Consider the following 26,097-nt stretch of genomic DNA (forward strand, 5'->3'; position numbering starts at 1 on the left):
TATATGTTTGATAACATTGTGCTCCGATTTTTGTGGTGCCAATTTTTGAGCATCATTTATAGAACTTTCCCCTTAGAATATGCAAATTCTTGTGGACAAGTATTTACTGTGGAAAAGATTAGTAAAACAAGTGGAGAATGTATGAGTTATGAGTGCGAGTAATGTTTTCTACTTAGTGCATTGTAAGTTACCATGTGCTGCCACCACTGCAGATAGCATGGATGTACTATAGGAGGCAGAAAGTGCATTCACCCTGTCACAGCTGCTGCAGCTAAAAATATCCCCCTGCCTCCAGGAACACCTCACCCTGATAATCCCCCTTCCAACATCTCCAGTAATATCCTCCAACATCTCTAAGGGGCAGGAGCAATTCTCTAGATACTTTTACCCCATCAGTGCTATATTCATAATGATACCTCTGACCCTTAGTGATATTACCATGAGTCTACCGCTAAGGGTCAGAAGCACCACAATGAACTTTTAACTGTGGCACCAATGGGGAAAGAGTGCTTTGGGACTGATTCTGCAACTACCAGCCACCAGAGAACTCTTGGTAAGGGCTGGGGGAAGGATTATTGGAGATGGTGGGGGGAACTGGGAGTTCTTTTTAGCTGGGCTGGCTTCTTTGTGCATTGCTGATAGCATGGGTGCACCACATTAATGACAGTACACTTAATGTGTGGTTAATATATATACTGGGTGGTAACTGCATAGGAAGATGTTGGACCCACCTACAACAGTTACTGCACAGGCTTTGCGGTTACTGTGCACAAAGTTTTGCAACTGATATGCAGTGAACACAAAACTTCACCACACTTTAGTAAAAGGCCCCTATTTTATTTATTTTTTGTTAGGGAGGAATTCTAAAGTAGGGAAATCATCACAAAATACTATAGAGTTATGTGTCATAGGACAAGGAGTTATGTATTTGGAAAAATAAATATATTATGTGGAACAGCATTTTAGAAAGAGTGTTCAACTCAGAATATGGGTATCAAAGTCAATACATCACATAAGGACATTTGTTTCTCATGTATTTTAGATCTGCCAACATACAACGTGCTCTAAAATACATGAGAAATAGACGCCCATATGCTGGAAACATCCAGCATGAATATCCATTTTACGAGTACAAACTGAAATGTCTAAATTATGAATGGGGAAAACAAACGACATGGATGTCTTTGTGGCAGCATAGGAACATCCATGTTATAAACTGGCCACATAGACATCCATGCAGACATAGGCGGTCGGTGGCCCAACTGTTTGGGGAGGCTAAAGGGGGTGGGGTTAGGGGTGGGGCCAGGGGTGGGGCTTAAATCCATAATTGTCTGATAACACACAGAAAATTAAATAAAAATAAAAGTCACAATTAATACCTTTTATTAAATTTAGATATTAGATATGTATCATATGTCAAAGAATAAAGTGGTTGCTCAAAGCATATTCTAAGCACAATCGCTCAACTGCAAAACACTATGCACAACTTTGTGCAAAAACACACTCAGAACCTTACTGTACCATAAATATTACACTGGGCAGAACCTAATACACAAATATACCACCCATACGGAAAATGAAGACCGTCAACCAGTGGCGTTCCTAGGGGGGCGGACACCCGGGGCGGCGCCCCGCCCCCCGGGTGCAGCACCCCCCCCCCCCGATGCAGCGCGGACCCAGAACAGGAAGTAACCTGTTCCAGGGCAGAGGGAGCTGCAGAGAACGCGCGAAGTTGCGAACTCAGAGCAGGCGCGTGCTGCGGCACCCCCCAGCGGCGTGCACCCGGGGCGGACTGCCCCCACCACCCCCCCTTGGTACACCACTGCCGTCAACAATATGAAACAAGGGATCATATCATCACAATTCTCATGTAGAGCCACAAAATATCCTAATTCATGTTTAATGTGGGATAAAATGCCATAAATAAGTAAATAAATATAAACTTTTAATGTTGAGCACCTGATTCTCAAAGTGGACATATTCCAAACACTATAATGAAAATAAAATGATCTTTTCTACCTTTGTTGTATGGTGACTTTTTCTGATCATGCTGGCCCAGTATCCAATTTTGTTGCTATCTGTCCTCAGTGCAGGTCAGGAAGTCATCCTCATTAAATAGCTTTCACTGCAGCTCCTGCTGTGAGGATGGAGGTAAATCAACAATTTAAACCCCTCAGAGCACAGCAGGGGAGGCTTAGCCTCTCCAAGCCTCTTATACCGGGTGCCTATGCATGTAGAGCAGAGGAGTAACCTAATGGTTGAAGCAGTGGGCTGAAAAGCGGGGGACCTTGATTCAAACCCCTTGTTGGCTGTTTGCAATTTTTGTTTTAATTATGAGTTTTCCAAGGGCAGAAAAAATACATACTGGGCCCGATATTCAGACTGCCAAACTTAGCTGGCGATGTGCTGAATATCGGCAGATAGCTGGTTATATCTCATGATATAATTGGTTATCCACTAAGTGCTAACCGGCAATATTCAGCAGTAGATAACCAACTATCTCCCACTGAATGTTGCTGGATAGCCAGTTGTGCTGTTTAACCGGTCAGGAGCTGTTCCTGGCTGTTTAAATGGTTTTAAATATCGGGCGGACTGTACCCGAATGTACACCACTTCAATAGCCTTCAGACTTCCTCTTCTGTCTGCTGCAGCTTGCCTCTCTGATGTAACTTTCTGCATCCTCAGAGGTGGGCCACAGTAGAGAGAAGAGGCCGATGCCGGTGGCAGGGTAGCATATGGGAATCACTGCCATCACCGACTTTTGGAAAACAAAGTAGGAAGGCAGACTTGGGGAGGGGGATTGAGGAAGGAAGGAAGGGGGAGATTCCAGACCATGGCTGGGGGTGGGGGTTTTGAAGGAGGGTGGAGAGAGAGTGTGAAGGGAGAGATGTGGTATGGGGATGGGGTAATGGAAGAGAGGAAGGGTGAAATATCAGATTTGAGGGGAAGGGGTGGGGGAGATATCAGATTCAAGGGAGAGGGCAAAAGAGGGACGAGGAGGGTGGAAAAATAAGGGGCAGAAGGAGAGATAGACATGGAGGGGGAGAAGTCAGACTAAGGGGAGGGACAGAAGGGGAAGGGAAGAGGGGGAAAAGGATGGGGAGTGGGTAGAAGGGGAATGGGGACAGATGGACTCAGAGAGAGCAGAAGGGGGAAGGTGAGGTGGACAGGTGAGGGCAGAGGGAGACATGGACCCTGGGGGTAGAAGGAGACAGATGTGAAACTTGGATGGGGGTGGTGGAAGAGAGGGAAGGAGAGTTGTCATACTTGGGGAGGGGGAGGGAGAGATGTTTGACAGAATGAGGAGGCAGAAGGGCAGGAAGGAGAGATTCGGACGAAGGAGGAGGGAGGATATGCTGGGTTACAAGGGTGGATCAAGGGATAGGGAGGGGAGATGCTAGGAATGGACCCATGTGGCTAGGAATGGGCCCAAGTATGAGACACTGTAGGAGGGTTGTCAAGGAGATGAGTAACAGGAGGATAGTGAGTGCAGAGGGTAGAAGTGTGGTAATGGGGAGATGAAAGATAAAAGTGAATAGGAGGATAGGAAATGTGAGATCTAGGGAATGAGAGAAGGAGACATAAAGTTGATAGGTTGATGAAAAATGAAAAGTAGTACAGTAAGAGGGTGAAATTTGAGTGGACAGAGAGGCAGAAAAGAACAAAAAACAAAGGACAGAGCTTTAAGAGAAAGATCAATACATCAGAGACAGGTTAGTAAGGGTAAGGAACAAGACAGGAGGAGACAGGGTAAATGACAAATGGACAGTGGCTCCTGGAAACAAAATTAGCAGGAAAGTAGAAAAGAGAAATTGGGCCAACATGATAGAAAAATAAAATGCTCAGACACACAAATGTGGAATATGTTAGCTTTGGGAAATGTGCATCACAGATGTCTGTGTATTTTGTTCAGTACAAAAGAAAATGCCTTTGTTTTTGTTTCTCCAGTGTTGTAGTATATGCTGAGCTTAACTTCTTGGGCTTCCCAGTCCAATTTTTGTCATATTTCTATATCTAATTTGGGATCTCTTGTTCTGTATTTGGTGACAGTCTGTCTGTGTTTTGCACATGACTGAGGTGTGATATTTGTTTGCATATAGTTTCTGTGTTGAGATCTGTAGCAGTCCCACTTATTCTGTTTTACTTGTAGTAGGCGTTGTGGTATTTTAGGACCCAGTGTAATATTTGTACTGTTGCCTATTCATAGGTAGCTCCTGGGGGAATTCTGTGCCACAGTGCAACATATAATTTGCACAGAATTCTGTACTTGCATTGCAGAATACTGCACAATAAACAGAAGGCAGAAAATTTGTCAGGTTTGTGATGCCCCCTCTCCTTGCAGCACACACCCACAGACTGCTCCTACAAATCTTTCCTCTCCCACCCAGTTTACCCTATCATCTGGATTATGTGGCATAAGAAAGAAACAAGCTGCTGTGCATCAGATCACTTCCTCCTCCTCTGCTGCTTGGGCCCAGGGGCATATCTGGACTCTGGCGGTAGGGGGGGTCAGAGCCAGAGGGAGGGGGCACATTTTAGCCCCCCCCGGCACCACCGATCCCCCCCCGCCATTTCCGGACCCCCCCGCCACTGCCAGACCCCCCCCCCCCCGCCACCAATGACACTCTCCACCTCCTCCCGCCACCGCCAACCCTCCCCCGCTGCTGTCACTTACCTTTGCTGGCGGGGGACCCCAACCCCCCGCCAGCCGAGGTCCTCTCTTCCATACAGGCTGCAAGTTGCAATGCTTCCTGTTCTTCTGAGTCTGACGTCCTGCACGTACAACGCGCAGGATGTTAGACTGAGTTCCAAATTCTGAGTCTGACGTCCTGCACGTTGTACATGCAGGACGTCAGACTCAGAAGAACAGGAAGCATTGCAACTTGCATCCTGCACTGAAGAGAGGACTTCGGCTGGCAGGGGCTTGGGGTCCCCCGCCAGCAAAGATCGGCGACGGGTTGGTGGCGGGCGGGGGAGGTGGAGAGGGTCGAAGGTAGGGGGGTCCAGGGCGAAATCTGCGGGGGTCCAGGCCCCTGTGGCCCCATGCAGATACGCCCCTGCTTGGGCCTAACTGCTGTATAGAGTCCCGTGTGGTTCAGATAAGCAGTGGCCTCAGGCCAGCAGAGGAGGACCTGGTCTGATGTATAGGTGCTTGTTCTTCCTTATGCCACATTATCTGGGAGGAAAACACAGTAATATAGCGGCAATGAGAGAAAGAATATAGAGAGGTAGGGGTTGGGGGCTAAGGGGAGAGAAAGAACTAGGGAGCAGAGAAAGCTGGGGGAAGGGAAAGCTTCAAGCTAAATCAGGGTGGAGAGGGTGGAACCTGGAGCTAAGTTGGAATGAGAGAGAGAGCTGGGCAAGCTGAAACCTGAAGAGCGATATTACTAGCGATAGGAAGAAGGAAGAATCTGGGCGAGTAGTTAGGCCTTATGACTGGAGAAATTCTGTACAAAAAAATTACAAATAATGATGCAGAATTTTAAAATACTGTGCACAGAATTTCTAAACTTTTTGTGCAGAAGTTTTCATTTCGTGCTAAAATCCCCCAGGAGTAATAGATAGGGTTCTTGCAGTTTGAATCATAGCATTAGCGTTACTGTTGTATGTGTATGACTTGTTTGCTAAATGTATGTTTGAGTTTGGATTTTCTTTGGTTTAGTTTATTTATTGTTGATATACCGCCCTTCATAAAGTAAGAGCGGTTTACAAACACTATAAAACACCAATCAAAAGAAAAAGAAAATGAACTAAAACTTAGATAAGAAAGGGAAGAGTAAAATCAAAGAAAAACAAAAGTAAAAACACAAATAAAAATAAAAACAATAGGTTTTCCATTTCACAATGTGCCTGGTAGAGGGATTTATGCTGCTATTACTCCAGTGACATGAGAATCAGAATAATTCTATTGTGACTTACATGGAGAAATTTCCTAGTTATGATCTGCACTTGAACTTTTATGGATGCAGAGCATGGTTACATTTAACTTATAAGAACTGTGATATTGTGTCGGACCAAAGGTCCCTGAGGGTAATATACAGTATGCAGTGTGTCACATATATGAGCCTCGCCCATCTGGTGAGTCCTAACTGAAAAAAGGTTGAGAATTATTGCCATAGAGTCTCTACAACATTTATGTACAGTAACTAGTTATATTTACTGTTACTATACAACACTGACCATAATAATATATAATAACTCAATTACAACCATCTAGATAACATAAAAAATCATAAAATCATTAGCTCATCTATGTACTAACCCCCAGGTTCTAAATAGCGAGTCTAGAGGTCCAAGTCAAAATCTAGGCGTATTAATAACAACGCGTGTAACTTAATTGGCTTAACAAGCTAATCAGAATTGATAACAGCACTTAAACAATAATGAGCACTAATTGGTAATAATTAGAATTTACGCACACAACTTGTTAAGTGTATTCTGTAATGAACTGCACCTAAATTGTAATGTGCGTAGTTCATAAGGGGCATGGCTATGGGCAGGGAAATGGGCACTTTGTGGGCAATCTAAAATTTACTTGCACAGTTATAGAATATAACCTGATGTGCGTAAATCTACACACAGGAATTTAGGCCATGTTTTATTGGCCTAAATGGATGCACATAGTTTTAGGTGCTAGGATTTCCACTTATATACTGCACCTAAATCTATGTGCCAGTTATACGACCTATATACCGTGCCTAAATCTGGGTGCTAATTATAGAATAAGCTTAGGCAGAAATCTTTACTGCACGGATTTTGTAGGCGCTATATATAGAATCTGGCCCTAAGTGCATCCCCAAATGCCTGCTGAAATAAATATGTCTTGTCCCCTACGAAATGTTGACACATCTCATATTGAACGCAATTCAGAAGGAAGGGCATTCTTTATAGCAGGTGTATATATTGCCTAGCAGATCCTTTTCTAAAATACCACTGGAATGGAGCAGGTCCTGACCTTCCTATCTCTACATTCTATGAAAAATGGGTCTCCTTATCTTCTGACAAGAACTTGGAGCCACAGTCTAATAGGTACCAAGCATAAACTCCCATCCCCCAGACACACAAAATGCTCATAACTGATCCTCTTTGATAAATGGAGTGCTGTTTTCTGCCATAGTGGTTCTTGGTCATACAGTCGTCATCAACCACAAAGATAACTGCTTAAATTAGGACCAGATTTTGAATGTCTGTAATTTCATATCAAACAGTTGCAAGCGGTAAATAAGGCAACAGAGGCGAAGACTGAATATATGGCCAATGCCTTAAAGTGCAAACTTGTATGATCCAGATTTGATACTAACCTCCCCCTCCCCCCCAACTCACTCTTGACCAAATATTATCTTCTAAACTTTTCTGGAAGAGAGCTTTGCTTTAACCTGTACAAGATGGAGGTAATCGTGGATGCAGGTAGTCATGCTTGCTTGATAAGGACAGAAGGTGAAGACGGGGGTAGCAGAAAGAGGCCTTGGAGTTTGGCAATGATTGCTGGAGGTTGTTCCCGTTTTCAATAATTTTATGATTAGCATGAGTCTTATGGGAGCAGGATCATCAACAAGCACCTTCATAGAGACTGAGAAGCTGTTCACTGGGATAAGGATCTCAGGCATCAGAGAAGGCAACTTTTATCTGCATTTAACAGAAAAATAGTAATAATTAAAAACAACAACAACAACAATAACAACAACAAGCAAAACAGCAAAGCACAAGCATTGTGAACTGGAATTCATAACAGTACAATCATGTCCCAGACATGTAATTATCCAACAATTCCCATGTATGCCACATAACTTTCTTCATTCCTCTTTTATCTTCCATGTCTTTCACATATTTAAAATAGTAACAGTGTTCCATCACTGCACCCCCGGAAGTAAAGACATATCCTTCTAATTATTAACAAACAGCTGAAGCACAATAGCTATTAAAAAAAATCAAAAAAAGCTGATCATTACCCTTGCCACTTTCAAGTCCTGCAGGAAACTGGGGGTCTGCTAGTCAAAGCAATTTCTCCTCATAACAGTGGCTATTATCCAGGTAAATGGTTTAGCCTTGACTATTCAAGGATGTTCAGAAGCACTATCCAGACAGTGCCACTGAGGGGTCGATGCTCAAAACTACCACTGGCATTAACGTGGTTAAGGTTTGTGCACGTATTATACAGCACTGAATGCTCAGACGGCTTGAGGACCGGTGTTAACATGCACACTAAAGATGGCAGCAAATTGTATTTAAATGAATTTAAGAGGGTGTTAATAAGGCTTTTCTTCCCAATGCACAAATGAAAGTGTTACAATGCACAGAAGGAAATGATAGCCCCAGTGTATTTTTTTCTAGCAAAAAAGGTGCCAGTACTAAAATGCTAGGCCACTCTTCAAAGGTGGGGTGATCACTGAGGGACCCACTCCACAACAGCCAGGCCCCCTACAACTGTCACAGAATCTATGGCAAGGCAGAATTGGTATGTAGAGCCTGAGCTCTTTCATTAAAACGTGGGGTCCAATGGTCAATTTTAGCAGGCAATGGAAAAGGTGCCAGTACCCAGAACCCCCAAGTACCCCCTCAAAAAAAGCCCTGGATAGCCCATACGTCAAAAATTTACTGTCAGGTCAGGGGCAGCGTAAAAGGTTTTCAGGAGAAGATTTCTTGTCAACTTCTTATATTAAACTTCGGTTTTTATCTTCTTTTGCAAGTGAAAAGAAGCCAACTTTAAGTGCTGATAGTGAGAAACAAACGTGTGCGAGTCCAAGCAAAACCAAAAGCGAAAGCACACCTCGGTGCCCGTTTTACTTCGCTTAAATATGAGCCTTTCAAAAATGTTAAGTGCAAACAGTTTTTGAAAGGCTCGTATTTAAAAGGCACAGAAGAACAATGCTGATGTGTGCTTGCGCTTCTGCTTTTGTGTAGACATGTGCACAAGAGCTGCGCTTGCCACAAAACCTTTTTGTGTATGTGTCAGACACGTTCTCCCCCTTGCTTTCGGTTTGTTAGTGTAAATTAACCACACATATTACTTGCATATCATTTCCTTTGAGTATTGCTCAACTACTTCTCTGCAGTGTTGTTGCGCTGTGGGGGTTTTGCGCTCTGGGTTTGGCACCTGGCTTTGAGCATTGACCACTGTATCCTTACTGACCACCTCGGCACTATCTAGATACAGCTGGGACAGTGTGGAGCAAGAGCAGAGCTGCAATTTATCTGAAGAGTGGCACTTTCTGGATAACTATCTGGATAAAGTTAGGATGGAAAAATTACGGTTGGAATATTGCTGCTATTGAGATAACAATGGCACTCGACATTCTGTCTATATAATCAGACCTGACCACAGTCTGGATTTTAGTGCTGGGATTATCTTTAATCACTGCAGTCACATTAAAAAATAAAATGCCAACCACAGCGGCTGAATATCAGGCTGTTGGAACCTTGTGCCAGACTTGTATCTGTATAAGCACAGGTACACATTCTCAGAGGAGTGGGGATTTTGTGTATAGTATATACAGTATACTATATATGTGTGACTAGGTTTGGACCTATGTGGACAGCTCTGCAGCTGTATGCCATCCTTTCTGTGCACATATCTATATATTTAGTGCACTTCTGCTCATGTGTTCCATTTGCCTGTTGTTGTTTGTATGCATATGTGAGCATGCCTACAAATCCGTATGTGCCATTTTGCACGAGTGCATGCCTTCTCTGTTTGTATGCGTTCATACATAAGACTGTTCTCCCTTCCTGTCTCCTCCATGACCCTTCTTGAGTGAACCATTCAGCCCATGAATAATTTACAGAGAGATGGCAATTACAGGGCTATGTACAAGCAGTGTAAATATTTTATACAACCTGAAAACTGTTGGGAATGGATCTGTCTCGCTCTGCCATCCATCTTCTTCATGGCTCTCCTGCTGTTTTTCTCTTCCCTCTCCCTGCTCCTTGGCTCACACCTGCGAGTTTTCCCTTGCAGCAGAACTTCTTCATTGGCATCCTCAAAAAGAGCAGAACGTTCTCCCCCAAGCCTCTCTGTGCAACTCAATAACCCAGATGTGCCCTGCAATTAAAGAGCAACTTATTCTGCCTGGGACCGAAACCCTATTCTGGTTTCCTTACTGCAGGGCATACCCTTGCAATTAACTCGATTGCAAAGGAAATACAATGGATTTGGAAAATCCCCCTCTCCCCATCCAAAAAATGCATGAAGATCAATTTTGCATACTGCACCGAGGGGGTCTTTTACTAAGGCATGGTAGCGTTTTTAGCTCGTGGTAGAAATCAGCGGACGGTAAACTGATTTCTACTGTGAGCTAAAAACGCTACTACAGCTTAGTAAAAGATACCTCCCCCCAGATCGGAGATAGAAAAATCCAAGTGGGACCATTCACAATTTTCAGCCTGTTTTACAAAATGCCCACTGAATGCAGAGCCTTTTGCAAAATACATTTAAAGCTGCAGAGGAATATGAAATAAGAGCAAACATTTTATGAAAATACAGATGTAGAAAAAGATCAGCACCATTACATATCTTATGTGTAAGTGGCAGTGTTCTGTAATGCTATTTTCACTGCGTATATGTGTTAAATCCCAGGAAACAAGAAGGTAGATGATCTGCAAGATCCAATATGGTGCAAACAAAGAGCAGGTCACACGAAGAAAGTCCATAAAATTATTTATTCACCACAACATTCAATAAATACTTAATAGCCTAAGATTTGCTGCATCAAGCTGCCATTGTGGGCTGCTATTTTGGAGAGAGTTGCTTTTATCAAATAGATGCTACTTGAACATACCACTTGGTCCTGTTATGTGCCTAACGCAGCCCTTATGGAGGAGATTCTATATATGGCGCCTAAAATATTGGCGCTGAAATCAGTGCCAACTAAGCATATCCTATAATTGGCACCTAGATTTATGCGCCGATTATAGAATATGCTTAGTTGATATTTCAGTGCCGATATCTGCGCGCATCCATTTACACCAACAAAAACCTGGTGTAAATCTCAGCGCATAGATTTAGGCGCACTGGGCCATATTCTACAACTACCAGCTCATTTTCAAAAGAGAAGGGCGCCCATCTTTTGACACAAATCGGGAGATGGGCGCCCTTCTCCCAAGGCCGCCCAAATCGGCATAATCGAAAGCCAATTTTTTGACACCCTTGACAGCTTTCCGTCGTGGAAATGACCAAAGTTCACGGGAGCGTGTCGGCAGGGTAGCGAAGGCGGGACTGGGGCGGGATTCGGGCGTGATTAGGAGATGGGCGGCCTTGGCCGATAATGGAAAAAAGAAGGGTGGCCCTGACGAGCAACTGGCCGACTTTACTTGGTCCATTTTTTTTTCATGACCAAGCCGTGAAAAGATGCCCGAACTGAGCAGATGACCACCGGAGGGAATCGGGGGTGACCTCCCCTTACTCCCCCAGTGGTCACTAACCCCCTCCCACCATAAAAAATAGGTTAAAAATACTTTTTCGCCGGCCTGTATGCCAGCCTCAAATGCCATACTCAGGTCCATTGCAGCACTATAAAGGTCCCTGGAGCAGTTGTAGTGGGTGCAGTGTACTTCAGGCAGGCGGACCTGGGGGGGGGGGGGGGGGCTCAGCACCCAAGGTAAGGGATTTGGCCATTTTTGAGATGGGCGTCTTTGGATTCCATTATCGGCGAAAACCAAGGTCGGCCATCTCTAAGGGTGGCCATCTCTAAGGTCGACCCAAATGTTGAGATTTGGGTGGCCCCGACAGTATTATCGAAATGAAAGATGGCCACCCATTTTGTTTCAATAATATGGTCGGGGACGCCCCTTTACAGGGCCGTCCTTAGAGATGGGCGCCCTTATAGATGGGCGCCCCCGTTCGATTATGTCCCTCCTAGGCATCTAAATTTTGTAACGCCCATAAAATACCCATTTCCCCACTCATAACTGCACCCCTTTTTGCCTTTTTGTGTTAGAAGTTCGGCGCACATCAATACAGAATACACTTAGCAAGTTGTGCACCTAAATTCTAATCAGTGCCAATTAGTGCTCATTGTTGCTTGTTATGTGCTGTTATCAGCGCTCGTTAGCTTGATAAGCCAATTAAGTTACACACGGTGTTATAGAATTTGCATAGATTTTGATGCCTAAATCTAAGCGCACTATATAGAATCTGGGGGCATGTGTGAAACATGTTCATGTCAGGCTATTATGTATATATTGAATGTTGTGGTGAATATATAATTTTACGGACAGGCACCTGTCCAAACTGTAAGTGTAATTTAATTGCTTAATGAACCAATTAGCACTAATAATTGGGTGCTAACAAATTATTGGCGTTAATTGGCAATAATTGGAACTTGCACATCTTAATAGTCCCTATTCTATAAAGATGCGCACATAAATTTTTCCGCGTGGATCTGAAAAGGGGGCATGGGCAGGTCAGGGGTGGTTCTATGATTTGTGTACAGTGTTATAGAATTTGAGGGATCCGCACCTAATTTAGATGTGGGGATTTACACCAGGGTTCAGTTGGTGCAAATCTTTGTGCCCAAAATTGATTGTGATTCCCGGCACTGTAGACTCATAGCCTGTGTAAAGTGGGCACTTAAATTGGGCCACCAAGTTATAGAATTGCCCCCTTTGTGCTTCAGTGCTCCCTACACATAAGAATGTGTGTTTCCAGAAACCTTTTCTCAGTTGTGGATGCAGACTGTAGTAGAGCTGGCACAGGGAATTATTGGGTCTAGTAGCTTATCCTGATTGACACAGCAAGCTCAGTCTTTGAGAGAACTACTTGTGACCCTACAGAGTGAAATCAGAAGCAGCCATCCAGGTTTGGCATGTCCCCTTGTTTCTTACTAGAAGAATCGCTCAGACTGCTGGCTCTGAAGTGCAAAGTAACGGGAGGTTGCCTGCATCTTCCAAGACACAGCTTGAAGGCCTCAGAGTGCATCTTAATCTAATCCATATCGATCCCTATCTGCTCAGGCCCCTCTCTCTCTCTCTCTCTCTTCCCACTGTCTGCTTAGTCTTTCCTTACCTGTCTCTTTCCCATTTTGCTCCTCCTTCACAATTTTTTCTTCTTCCTACTTTCCCCACCTCTCAGTTTCTTTTTACTCCCCACTCCCAGCTTTCCTTTTTTGTCTTTCTTAATTTGGGGAGAATCTAAACCCAGACCAGGGTTCCTGATTTATTGTAGGCTGCAGGATAAAGCACATTAGCTGCCTGCAGTATGGGACAGATCAGGTCTCAATCGATACCTACTGATCACAGACTGCTGCCACTGCAAGGCCAGAGGGGTGAGTCACCTTAAAGAGACCACATTTGTTTCAAGACAGAATAAAGAGCCACCGGTTGTATTACGGGAACAAACTCAGAAGGCAAATGTATAGGTTTAACCAGTCAGATGGCATTTTGATGGTATTGGTATGAACGAAACTGGTGATGCATTAATATAGAGGTGGAAGAATCCTGTCTGCTCCTCCTAGCATGGGGCGCTTGGCTTGCTTTTGCAGTCATTTCTTTCTACCCATTTCTGGGTAATGAAGGTTAGGTGATCATGGCCTCTACCATGCTGCCTGTGATCTGTTCTGAGTGGAATAATGCAGTGGTGTGTGATTACTTATCTCCAATCCAGATACTAGTAAAGCCTAATTTTGCTCAGCCAATGTTGCTGCTGCAGGAACACACTGTAGTGACTGCCCAAAATTAAGACCTTAGTAGATACTTTCAGCAAATATTCAAAGGATTTATATATGTACCCCCATTTCATATAAGGTTACCTAAATTTAAGCACCATTGGTGCACTTAAATTTATAGAATACTTCCGTTCACATGAGTGTGTCACGTGCATAAGTGGCAGTAATTCCACTTTTTAACAAGCAGTTATTTGAACTAATTAGATTTAATTGGAATTTAAGGGGCATGGAAATGGAAGGGTCACGGGTGGAACGGGGGCATTCCAAGCATTTGCGCACATTGTTTCAGAATAAAGGAGGATACACGCCTAGTTTCAGTTAGTGCAAATGGCCGTGCCTAAAGTTAGGAACGAGTCTTGGACAAGTGCTATTCTATAAATCAGTGTCGTAGCTAGGTGGGGCCATGGGGGCCTGAGCCCCTGTAGATTTGGCCCTGGACCCCCCTGCCGATGACCCTCTCGCCCCCCTCCTGCCACCAACCCTCCCCCGCCGTCGCCGTCGCCTACCTTTGCTGGCGGGGGACCCCAACCCCCGCCAGCCGAGGTCCTCTTCTTCCGGCGCAAGGCTTCGTTCTGTTTCTGTGAGTCTGACGTCCTGCATATATATGGTATATATGATACCCAGATTTGTACACTCAGTTAATTCAGCCCTCAATACTTAGGTGCTAACAACCGATATTGCGTTAAAATTTGTATCTGGCTGCATGCTATTCTATAAAGCATGGTGCCTTACTAGAGCATAACTGAAAAGGGGCATGGCCATGGGTGTGTCAGGGGCATTCCGAAAAGTTGCATGTATACTTATAGAATATGCCTTTAGTGCGCTTAACTGAAAAGGTATGAACAAAATCCAAATAAATAAATAAAAATAACCAGTACATGGTGGCAATTCTTTAGGTAGGTACTTCCTTTCAGGCGCTCTGATGCCACAGGGTGAGACCCTATTCTATAATGGCATCTGGCACCTAGATTCTGTTACCTGGATTCAGAGGGTCTTTTACTAAAGCGCGCTCACATTTGTGGCACGCGCTAAATGTTAGAGACACCCAGAAGAATGCATAGGTGTCTCTAACGTTTAGCGCGCCCACAATTTTAGCACACACTAAAAACGTGAACGCGCCTTAGTAAAAGACACCCTCAGTGTGCCCTAAATTTAGGCCTGTGCAGTTCCACAAGCCATAGGCCAGTTAGCAAAGGGACGTGAAGACTTTCTATGCAAGGTGAAAATGTAAGAGCTGATAATGGCATGCTATAACAGGAATTTACAGCATGCCATGTTATTCTTCCTGGATTTGGTGAAGCCTAATTTGCATATGATATTGTCTCATTTAGGGGACCTTTTACTAAGCTGCAGGAAAAATGACCCTGCGGTAGCAGCGGGGGCCATTTTTTCTGCATGCCAGGTCTCTTTTCCATAGCTGGTAACAGCCCCCCTAAAAAAATGGCCATGCGGTGAGAGAACTCTTACTGGATGGCCATGCAGCGGGGAGCCCTTGCACGCTAACCCAGGGGTAAATTGGCAGCATGCGGCAAAGCCCAATTACTACTGGGTTACCATCACGCAAGCCATTTTGGGGGGTTTTCTTTAGTGGTTAGTGCAGTGGACTTTGATCCTGGGGAACTGAGTTCGATTCCCACTGCAGCTCCTTGTGACTCTGGGCAAGTCACTTAACCCTCCATTGCCCCTGGCACAAAATAAGTACCTGAATATATGTAAACCGCTTTGAATGTAGTTGCAAAAGCCTCAGAAAGGCAGTATATCAAGTCCCATTTCCCTTTCCTCTGGAAACGGCATGTGCTCGGGGCGGCACTACCGCTAGTGGCTGCGTTGTGCCGGCAGTAGTCCCGAAGAGCAAGCGGTAAGCCCGTGTTGGGCTTACTGCTGCTCTGTAAAAGGGCCCCTTACATAGGTTTGCAAATTTTATCGATAGCACTACTGACTGCTATTTTCACCTGCATATTAAGGCCTTACTGCACAACATGCTATTTTAGGACATACAAAAATGCCTTAACATGTGGGTTCAACCTCACAAGTGTCTCCTTAACTGCTGTTTTCAGTCCAAACAAATATGTCAGGATAGGATATCAGGTAGCATGGTTCCCAATGTAACCATGCTACCTGATAACCTATGACATGAAATCTCAGTCTTCCCTGAAGGTACGCTTTCAGGGGTGAAAAGGTAGGCCACTGTGATCTTCTTCTTTCTCTTTGTAGCTTGTCTCTTTGTCCTGGTCCTTTTAATTCCCAAACTATTCAAACTTCTTGTTCCAATTAAGGTGTACATGAAAGTGATGGCCTAAAAGAAGGAGTTTATATGTAACAGAAAGCCGAACATTTTTGTTTCTTTTCTTACTAATTCTCTTGACTCTTTTTCTACAGGTTTTTCCTCAAGTTCTTCTTGAAGTGCAATCAAAACTGTCTCAAGAATGCAGGGAACCCCCGAGATATGCGACGCTTTCAGGTGAGTCGTGAGGGCAACCCACACTGTACAGCTTCCTGGAAAATGTCTGCTCTTTTTTCTTCTTACGGTCCAACAAAAATGTAAAATGCCATGCAGTATGTTTTACCCTGTGCATACCAGTCTATTGTAAATCCACCATAGCCATGCAAGTAGCTAGGAATGGGCAGCCAAAATTTTTTTGCGTTGTTTTTTCCCCAGGTTTATTTTCATTCTGGTTCAAATGCCATCAAGAGTGTGCTCTCTTAACAACGGAAGGTGCAGTATCCCTTTGGACGCCCAAATTTGTGCGTGCACCCAATATGCATGCGCAAAATAATTGAGTAACGAATCCTTAACTATCAATAATTGGGTGCTAACCACCAATTATTGAAGTTAATTGGCACTCATTAAAATCTGCTCGTGTATCTGGCTCTGTGCTCTTCTATAAGGCATGGCTCCTAACTCTACTAGCACATAACTCAAAAGAATGCATGGCCATGGGCATTCTGAAAAGTTGTGCATTTAGTTACAGAATATGGCCTCAGTGCACCTAACTTGAGCACCAGCACTTGCACCAGATTTCAGCATGTGTAGGTTTGTCAGTTAAAGTTAGGGACAGTAATCAGTGCAAAGTGTGATTTTATGAAGGGTATGCGCCCTTTTTTAGAAATGTGCTTAGTGCCGTTCTGGTAAATTTTAAATGCCATTTATAGAATTCCCTCCTATGTGTAGAGAAGGAGCACTTTTCTTAAGGAGTGTGCATGATGTGAAAGAGAGTGCACCCTTCTTAAAGAGTGCACCTTCTTTTTCTGATAGTGCACGCATACACGATGGTTCACAAATTCACACACTATTGGGAAAAGAGTGCACATTTTAAAGAAGGATGCACTCTCTTTGGACATAGTGCACACTCCTTAAGAAATGTGGCCCTCTTTACATATAGTTCACACTCTCTAAGAAAAGTGTTCACTATTATCTGCAAATGACATTCATCACCAATGAGAGCCCATCCCTACTAGTAGCAGGCATGGAAACCAGATATGTTTAAGTTTATTAAGAACATGATATATTGTTTTCAAAATAATATCAAAGCAATTTACAAAATTCTAAAAACAAGGACAAGAAACAATAAAGGAACTATCATTCTGAAAGGAAAGGAGAAAACATAAGAGTTTACTTTCAAATAATAAATGGTAAATGGCCTGCCAGTCTTGTCAGGTCCCGGTCACCTGAGAAAAAGCCTGCATAAAGAGAAAAGCTTTCACTAGAGCCCTAGATTTTGTCATGTGTATCAGCTCCAGTCCAAAAGCTCCGATGTGAACCAGTCCACAGTAAAACGACCAGCTCTCAGAGGGAACCCAACAATTTTTTTTCACTAATGTCACATATGAGAATTCTTTGCTTTTCTTTTGTTCTAAGCATCTCCAATATTTCAAGTCTACAGCAGTGGGGTCAGTATTCAGTAGCACTTACCTGGGTAGAAGCAGCTCCTACCTGGAAAAGTTTTATTGTTTTGGTTTTAGTGGTATAGGATGTGATTTATGATTATGTATGTGATTTTGTTATCTGCATATTTAATTAAGTGGAATATAAATTAATAAACTAAACTAAATTAAAAGTTTCAGTCTCCAGGGCCTACCACTGATTTTCAGAGACCTTATCCGGATAATGCCACTGCAAATCTTATCTGGATAGTGTCAGGGTGGTCCAGAGGCATAACCAGGTTTATGGATATGGTCGATATTTAGGGCTTATACCCAGATAACTATGGGGGGAGGGGTCTTTTACAAAGTGTTGGTAAGCCCAGCGTGGACTCAACTTTTATCAAGGAACTAGGCCTATAATTTTTAGGTTCCAGGGAATCATGGTTAGGCTTTGGAAAAACAGTAATCGTAGCCTCAGAAAAAATGGAAAACACATGGGGATTCTGTTGAAGGTCTGTAAACAAATGTAGTAATCGAGGGTCAAGAAATGAGGAGAAACTTCTGTAAAATTCAGCCGAAATGCCTTTCATTCTAGGAGCTTTATTGGTTTGTAGAGATTTGATGGATAATTTAGTTTCTTTTAGGGAAAAAGGTTCATCCAATTTTTCTGCCTCATCTTGGCTTAACTGTGGTCTAGGCAAATCTTGAAAACAATGTATCTGCTAATTCCTGTGAATGAGAAATTTCAGACATGTAAAGATGGGTATACAAATCAGTAAAAAGGGACCACATAGCATCATCATCAGTGATATTTTGCCCTGTAGGGAATCTAAGGCCAGCTATCTTGGTTTTCAGTTTTTTAGTCTTCAAATAAGAAGTCAGCATATGGCCGGCCTTATCCCCCTCTGCATAATATTGCGCTGAGATTTTAAACAAAAAGGAAGCCGATTCTTCTGAAAAAATAGTATTATAATTATACTCGTTTCAATATGGAAGGATAAAGTTGGCGATCACTAGTAGAAGCATGTTGAGATTCAAATTGTTTAATCTGAATCTCCAGTTGCTCCTTAAGCAAAGCTGCCTGTTTCTGTTTCTTGGCTGTGTAATTAATTATAATCCCTTGGAGGGCTGCCTTCATTGCATCCCATTTGTTAGTGGAAACAGGTGAGGGATCATTAAAATGAAAAACTTCATGCAAAAATTGTGAATTTACAAAGATAAGATTGGGATCCGATAATAAACTGGAATTAAACCTCCACCTATTAATAGGCGTAGTTGGGATTGCAGTATGAATAATCAATCTAATGGCAGCATGATCAGAAATAAGGATACCATGAATTTGAGTAGACAAAACTTGAGATACAAGTTGTTTAGAAATTAAAAAAAAAAATCAATGTGAGAATAAGATGCATGAGAATCAGATAACAAGTATAGTCTCTTTGGGTAGGATTCATTAATCTCCAAGGATCACAGAATCCAAGATCAGTCATGAAAGAGCTGAAGGCCACATTCAACCTAGGAAATAATTGTCAATTCCTGATATTCTTATCCAAAAAAGGATGCAGACATAAATTAAAATCAACCCCTATTACAAAAGGGGAGGAGTCCAATAATTCAGGAATGAAAAACAAATCTTTAAAAAAAAATCAGGATTATCAAGATTAGGAACATAAACTCTTGTACAGTAGAAATCAATTGAGCAAATATCCATCTACCCTTGGGATCAGTAGAATGCATGGATATAGGTAAGTTAGAATTTTCTATGAATTGTTATAGTAATACCATTCCACTTATCCATTGCTGGAGCAAAAAGGCACTGACCTACCCAATCTCACTGCAATTTTAATGATTTTTTTTCTGATTCAAATGAGTTCTTGTCGACTTGCCACAGTAGGTTTAAGTTTCCCCAGGTAGGCTAGAGTCTTCTTGCGCTTAATAGGATTATTAAGGCCATTAATATTGAGTGATATCACATGAATATCAGTAGTGGTCATGACTCAAGAGGGAGAAGGAACTGACAGACATATCCAATAGCCAAGAAAGTATACACATAGGAAAAGAGAATTCAATTTCCTTGGCCCCAATGAAAATAGAAAATATGGAGAACTGAAATAGTAACATCCCTTCCTGGAAACAACAAGGAAATATGGTGATGTATATAGGCAGGGAAGGCAGTTTCCATGGTCCTGCAAGGAATAATATATGGATTCAAATACAGGCATTTACTTAGGAAAACCAAGATGAAAATAAGACTGTCCCAGGAACAATAAATAATCTTGGTAGGAAAACTCAATACAGCAAATATTATCTTAAGTAATATGGTCCAGCTATAGGAGCTAAAAAGGCATACATTCTGGAGGTCCACAAAGGAAAAAATAATAATTCGGTGAAAAAGAGCAACAACATATAGCAGAGATGAAGCAAATGACATCCATGAAATCACATAGTTCAAACTTGCAGAGCACGCAAACAAGTCAAAGGTTTCAACTGTGCCACAAGGCCTGATCCTGAAGTAGGAAACAAGCAGGGATAAGGCATAAACTCACGGTGTAACAATCTGTCAGGTTTTCTCAGAAGGTGAAGGACTATCCATAACTTTATAATCTTGCTGCTGTAAGCATTCTTGGAGAGCCTTAGGGTCATCAAAATGCTTGGTAACATTGTTTAGGGTTTTCACATCTGAGCCGGATAAAATAGTCCATATTGGGCCTGAAGCTTCTTGAGGTTGAGCCGCATGTCAAGGAACAATGTGTGTTTGCAGGCAGTTGATTTCACCAAATCCGGCACTATTAGTATGAGATGACCTTGCTATTGTAGAGGAGACTTATCCTTGGCATGAGTTAATATTTGAATAGCTTGAGGTATCTAAGCACCTTGAGGACCATCGGTCTTGGATATTTAGCCATACGTACATGTGTGGGAGGCACCTGATGGGCCCTTTCCATCTTTAATGGTTGGTCAAACTGCAGCTGTGGAGGATCTGATGAGTTTAGTACAAAACCCAATGGGATACTTAGCTTCACAGTCCTCGGGCAAGCTGAGAATCCTTATGTTATTGCTCCTGCTTTGATTAGCAAGATCCTCATAATCCATCTGTAGTCTGCGCAGTGGCATTCCTAGGGGGGCTGACACCCGGGGCGGATCGCCGATGCACCCCCCCCGGGTGCAGCGCCCCCCCCCCCCCTGGTGAAACGCGACTATCCCCCGCATTCAATTCAAGCTTCTCCTTCTTACCTACAAATGCACTCAGTCTGCTGCCCCTCACTATCTTTCTACCCTCATCTTCCCTTACGTTCCCGCCCGTAACCTCCGTTCACAGGATAAATCCCTCCTCTCAGTACCCTTCTCCACCACTGCCAACTCCAGGCTCCGCTCATTCTGCCTCGCCTCACCCTATGCTTGGAACAACCTTCCTGAGCCCTTACGCCAAGCCCCCTCCCTGCCCGTCTTCAAGTCTTTGCTTAAAGCCCACCTCTTCAATGCTGTGTTCGGCACCTAACCCTTACCGTTCAGTGAATCCAGACTGCCCCAATTTGACTGCCCCTATCGGACCGACCGTTCACTTGTCTATTAGATTGTAAGCTCTTTGAGCAGGGACTGTCTCTCTTTGTTAAATTGTACAGCGCTGCGTAACCCTAGTAGCGCTCTAGAAATGTTAAGTAGTAGTAGTAGTATCCCCCCTCCCCTTACTCTGCTATCCCTGGTGGTCTAGAGGTACCTCTTCGTCTTCAGGGCAGGAAATAGCCCCCTCTTTCCTGCCCGGAGCGCTGCTGCTAGCTGCCCTGCATCCTGTCCTGTGGTGAGTCCAGCTCTCGGCGTTTCAAAATGGCCGCCGAGAGTTGAAGCAGCCTCGCGAGACTTCAACTCTCGGTGGCCATTTTGAAACGCCGAGAGCTGGACTCACCACAGGACAGGATGCAGGGCAGCTAGCAGCTCCGGGTAGGAAAGAGGGGGCTCTTTCCTGCCCCAAAGAGGTACCTCTAGACCACCAGGGATAGCAGAGTAAGGGGAGAGGAGGGGAGGGGAGGGGAGGGGAGGGGAGGAGAGAGATGACGGGGGGAGGTGAGGGTGTGGAAGGGGCGGGACAGGGGACGTGAAAGAGGCAGCTCCCCCCAGCGAAATGACACCCCCCCCGGTGCATCTTTACCTGCTGAGGGGGGGGGGGGAGTGGCGCACGTCTGTCAGCAACACTCGTTCCCTGCTCCCTCTGCCCCATTACAGGAAATAACCCGTTCTGGGGCCAGAGGGAGCAGAGAACGAGCGTTGCCGACAGACACGCGGCACCCCCCCAGCGGCATGCACCCGGGGCGGACCACCCCACCGCCCCCCCTTTAGTACGCCACTGAGTCTGCGGATGGCTTTCTCATGTTTGTCTAGCAACGATGATTTCTCTTCCAAAACCTTTGTATGGAAATCCAAGACATTAAACTTTGAAAACAGTTGTTGCAACTGTTCCGTTTTAGCATCAACACCCTGGCACAGTTCTTGAATGGTGCTTTGATTAGTTTGAAGCAGTTCTTTAATTGAAGCAAGTTCATCCATTAACAGGGATGGAAGAGGCGAGAGCTCAAGGGATCCTTGGCAGTCAGATTTTACTGTGGAGATGATGGATCAGGTTTTGATCATTTAGCTGATTGATTCACTGTAAAAAATGTATCTATTCTTTGTAGCTTGCTAGTTTGCTAGATGCCATTGTTGAAGCGTGCAACAACCAGACAAAAGAAAAATATACTGTCAAATAGTATACTTGTGCACGCAGGTGTTGTGTAGGCCTCGTGGGAGCTCAGGAAAACACATCCATTCACATGCTCAGCTGGACAGTGCCCCCTCGCTCCCATAATATTTTGATGATAAAGTATTAATAAGAAGGCATGATTTAGACATCATTCCAGAAATCTGGGGATGAAAATTAGAGTCTCCAGCATAACTAGCATGTATCCCTTTCAGTGTGAAGGGCAATTCTATAAGGTGTACCTAGCAATAACATGCAGGTGCTTACTATTAGTCACCTACATAGTTTCCAGGTAGCAGCCAACATTATTGAATGTGTTCCCTTCCCCCCGCTGATTCAGCACCCTCTTCCAACACCCTTCCTTATCCCTTTGCTGATTCCAACCCTTCTCTCGAAACCTCACCCTGAGATCAGTTCCCCTGAGATTGACACCCCCCCCCCCCCCCCCCACTCCCCAAGACCAGGCCTTCTCCCTTCTGGGCCTACCTACATCCCTGGTAGTCCAGTGGGGGGTATCTCAGCAGGAGTGATTTTAACTCTCTCCTGCCCCTTGTGGCTCCATATGTTAAAAAGGCTGCTGTGAACTCTCTTGATACTACTGCTTGAGGTAGTCTTCCATGTATAGAAGTGCTGCTGGCTGCTCACACGCATACAGGTCTTAGCTGAATATTGGCAGGGACCCACATAAGTTCGAGCAGCCAGTAGCAGTCCAATCAGACCCAGATATTCAATGCCAGTGCCTGGACAAGGCCCAGCATTGACTATCTGGATCTAACTGGTGCTGGTCAGTATTTAAAACAGACTGACCACCAGCGGCTGAATATCAACCATGTTGGGTTTAGAGTATAATATCATAATCCGTTTCAAAAAAAATTCCTTACTAAACCTAATTTGTTAAGGATGAAAAACAGAAAATCACCTGTGATCTTATCAAAAACTTTTTTTTAGCATCAAGACTCACCAAGGCAGCAACCAGGACTAATTTCAGTTTTGTTTGTAGGCTTGTCAGAGCTTTTAATAGGCGCATTGAGGCATATCTATCCCTTATAAAATCTACTTGGTCATTATAAACTAGATTTGGCACTATATAAACAGAGTGGCCAAAATATTTGAGTCCTCATTTATTAATTATACTGGGTGATAAGAGCTAATTAGAGTTGAATCTCTTTCTGGTTTAGGTAGTAAAATACAGTTGCAGATTTTTGACCTGCTTTTAGATTCTTATGAGCAAGTATTTCTCCAAATATTTCACATAAGGGGATCAAAATGAAATTCTATAATATTTTACAGTATTCTGGACCTAGACCATCTGGTCCAAGGGCCTTTCCAAGTTTTGAATAACCAATTATCTTTGATTTCTATCTGAGTTACAGGGCAGTTTAGCATTTCCAATGAGTTTTCATTTAACATTAGATTTTAAAGATTAATTTTTGACATCTGCAATATTCTATGATGTGGAGCCAAATTGTAGATAGAATATGGAGAGGGGAATAAAGGCATCCATTCAAGACATGGAAAATTCCCACTGTGTTTTACAAAGGCTCTGCCAAATAGGAGCAGCGATTATGCACAATACCCCCAATGCTCTCCTGCCAGCAGGTCAAGTCCCATACACCATTGAACATATCCCTCAACTTCTGATCTCCCCTAGCATCATACTCTGCCTTCAACCAATACCCCCCATAACAGACCCCCTCCCTTACAACCAGTACCCCCATGTCAGAGTTCCCTCCCCTAAAACTAATACCATCCCATTACAGGCTCCCCTCCCTAACAATCAATAACTCCATTAGACAAAGCCCCTCAGTAAACAATATCCCCTCATTAAAGACCCCTTCCCAAAAATAAAACTTTTTTGTTTCCTTTCTGTGTCTTTTTGATATTTTGTTCATTTTCTTATTATTAGAGCAATTTTTCAAAGCCCTTTTACATGGGCATATGGTTATTACTTTCCTGGAACATTTCCTACTTGGAGGCGAGGATAGGGCAGGGAATGCAACAGTATGCACAATTTTCCATGTTCAAAACTACATGCATTCTTCTGAAGAGAAAATATACCCTTGAAATAAGCAGGGGCAAGTGTGTAATTTTCACATGGAAAGTATTGCTGCTGCTGATGCTACTACTAAACATTTATATAGAGCAATAAGGTGTCCAGAAGGGACTGCTCTGCTCAGGGGATCTTACCATCTACTGGACAGATGGAGACTGAGGACAAAGGAAGGGAAGCATGGAGCCTGAAGTGTAACCAGCATTTCAATCCCACATTAGCTCTCTCTTCTTTATCCCTTTCACCCATTAAAGGTGGCAGGGGAATGTGTAGTACAGTCTGGAATAGGTGCTTTTATTGGAGAGGAAATGGAGCAAAAACAGTTTCAGTTCTGGAAGGCAATGACTACTAACATTTTCTTTCCAATCATCAGTATAAGCTCTATACAGAAAGTAACCATGGACATTTCAGCTACCTGCAGACATTTGAAAATTGTCTCCAACACACAGATTGGAAACCTATTTGTAACCCTTGTCTCACCACTCACACAGTTCCGGGCACAAGTTAGCTCGTCGTGGGTCAGGGGCACCCCGAGACCAGGGCACAAAGATACCAAGTTCTTAATCCTTTTATGGAGGAGTAGACTAGCGGTTAGTGCAGTGGACTTTGATCCTGGGGAACTGGCTTCAACTCCCACTGCAATTTCTTGTGACTCTGGGCAAGTCACTTAACTCTCTATTGTCCCAGGTACAAAATAACTGCCTGTATATATTATGTAAACCGCTTTGAATGTAGTTGCAAAAAAACCCCAGAAAGGTGGTATATCAAGCCCCATTCCCATTTACTCAGCTGGGGCTTTAGGGTTATGAGCTGGGGCTTTATTTCTCGATTGTTCTCTGATCTCTTTTTTTTTCTTTAACAGTCTGGAAGTAAATGAATTTCACTCAAAGAAAAGACTCCAGTCTCGAGAGTTATGCAAAAATAACCAAACTTTACTGAACTTCTGCAACAGGCAGTTCAATTCTTCCTTGAAGCAAGCAGTCAATTTATAATTCACATAATGTCAGATGCAAATTATAATCCAAAGTAATCTAGGGATATGGTGTATCTTCTCAAATGCAATTTATAAAAATGCACATACCCATCCCTTCTGGGTGAAACAATCTAAGGTTGTGCCTGCAGCACTTGTGCAGTAAGCAGATCTTTCTGAGGATCAGACCTCCCTATCTGTCCACCTCCTCTCCTCCAAAGGAATACCTCTCTGGGCTACCACTTTTGACTCCGAACAGCTCTTCACTGTCCCTGCTCTTAGGCTGGGCTCCCCTATTTCCCACCTGGAGCACTCCTCCATGGCACTTAACTCCATGGTTAATGCTGGAATTAGCCGAAGCCAGTTCTTTGGTCAGCCTTAGTTTCCTGAACCCATCCAGGGCTCCCCTTCTCTTCCAAGGGTCTCGGTGGGGGTACAGGCAACCAAAGACTTTGTGCACTCCCTGTCCATAGAATTTATTAATTCTAACTCTGCCCACACTGTCACTCAATAACAAGAAACATTTCCCTCTGCAGCTTACCCAGGAACCCACCCCTTTGGGCTGGATCCTTCACCACCCTCAACTCCAGATCCCTCCTCTTAGAGATTCTGGAGATTTCTCATGATGACACTTAGTAATCCCCATTATAATGGGGGATTACATATTGAATATTCATAGTAATTGTATGATATTAAAAAAATCTCCATTGAACAAAAATGTGGGTCATATTTATATTGGTCCACTAAACTGTATCACGTCCTAAAAATAATCTTAAGAAAGAAAATCAATTGACAGTGTTACAGTTTTAGTTGAACAGATACT

The 26,097-nt window shown here is 43.5% G+C and overlaps 1 protein-coding gene across 6 annotated transcripts in view; it reads left to right on the top strand.

Annotated features, from left to right (window-relative positions):
• The window catches only part of EBF4 (EBF family member 4), a 470,543-nt gene that overhangs the window by 306,225 nt on the left and 138,221 nt on the right, over positions 1-26,097 (top strand). For all 6 annotated transcript variants that reach the window (XM_030190928.1, XM_030190932.1, XM_030190933.1 and 3 more), the window contains exon 7: positions 16,038-16,119. In XM_030190928.1, the coding sequence (XP_030046788.1) occupies positions 16,038-16,119 (82 nt within the window). The remainder of the gene's footprint in view (positions 1-16,037; positions 16,120-26,097) is intronic.

Source organism: Microcaecilia unicolor, chromosome 2 (genome assembly GCF_901765095.1).
Source record: "Microcaecilia unicolor chromosome 2, aMicUni1.1, whole genome shotgun sequence".
NCBI classification, from domain to species: Eukaryota; Metazoa; Chordata; class Amphibia; order Gymnophiona; family Siphonopidae; genus Microcaecilia; species Microcaecilia unicolor.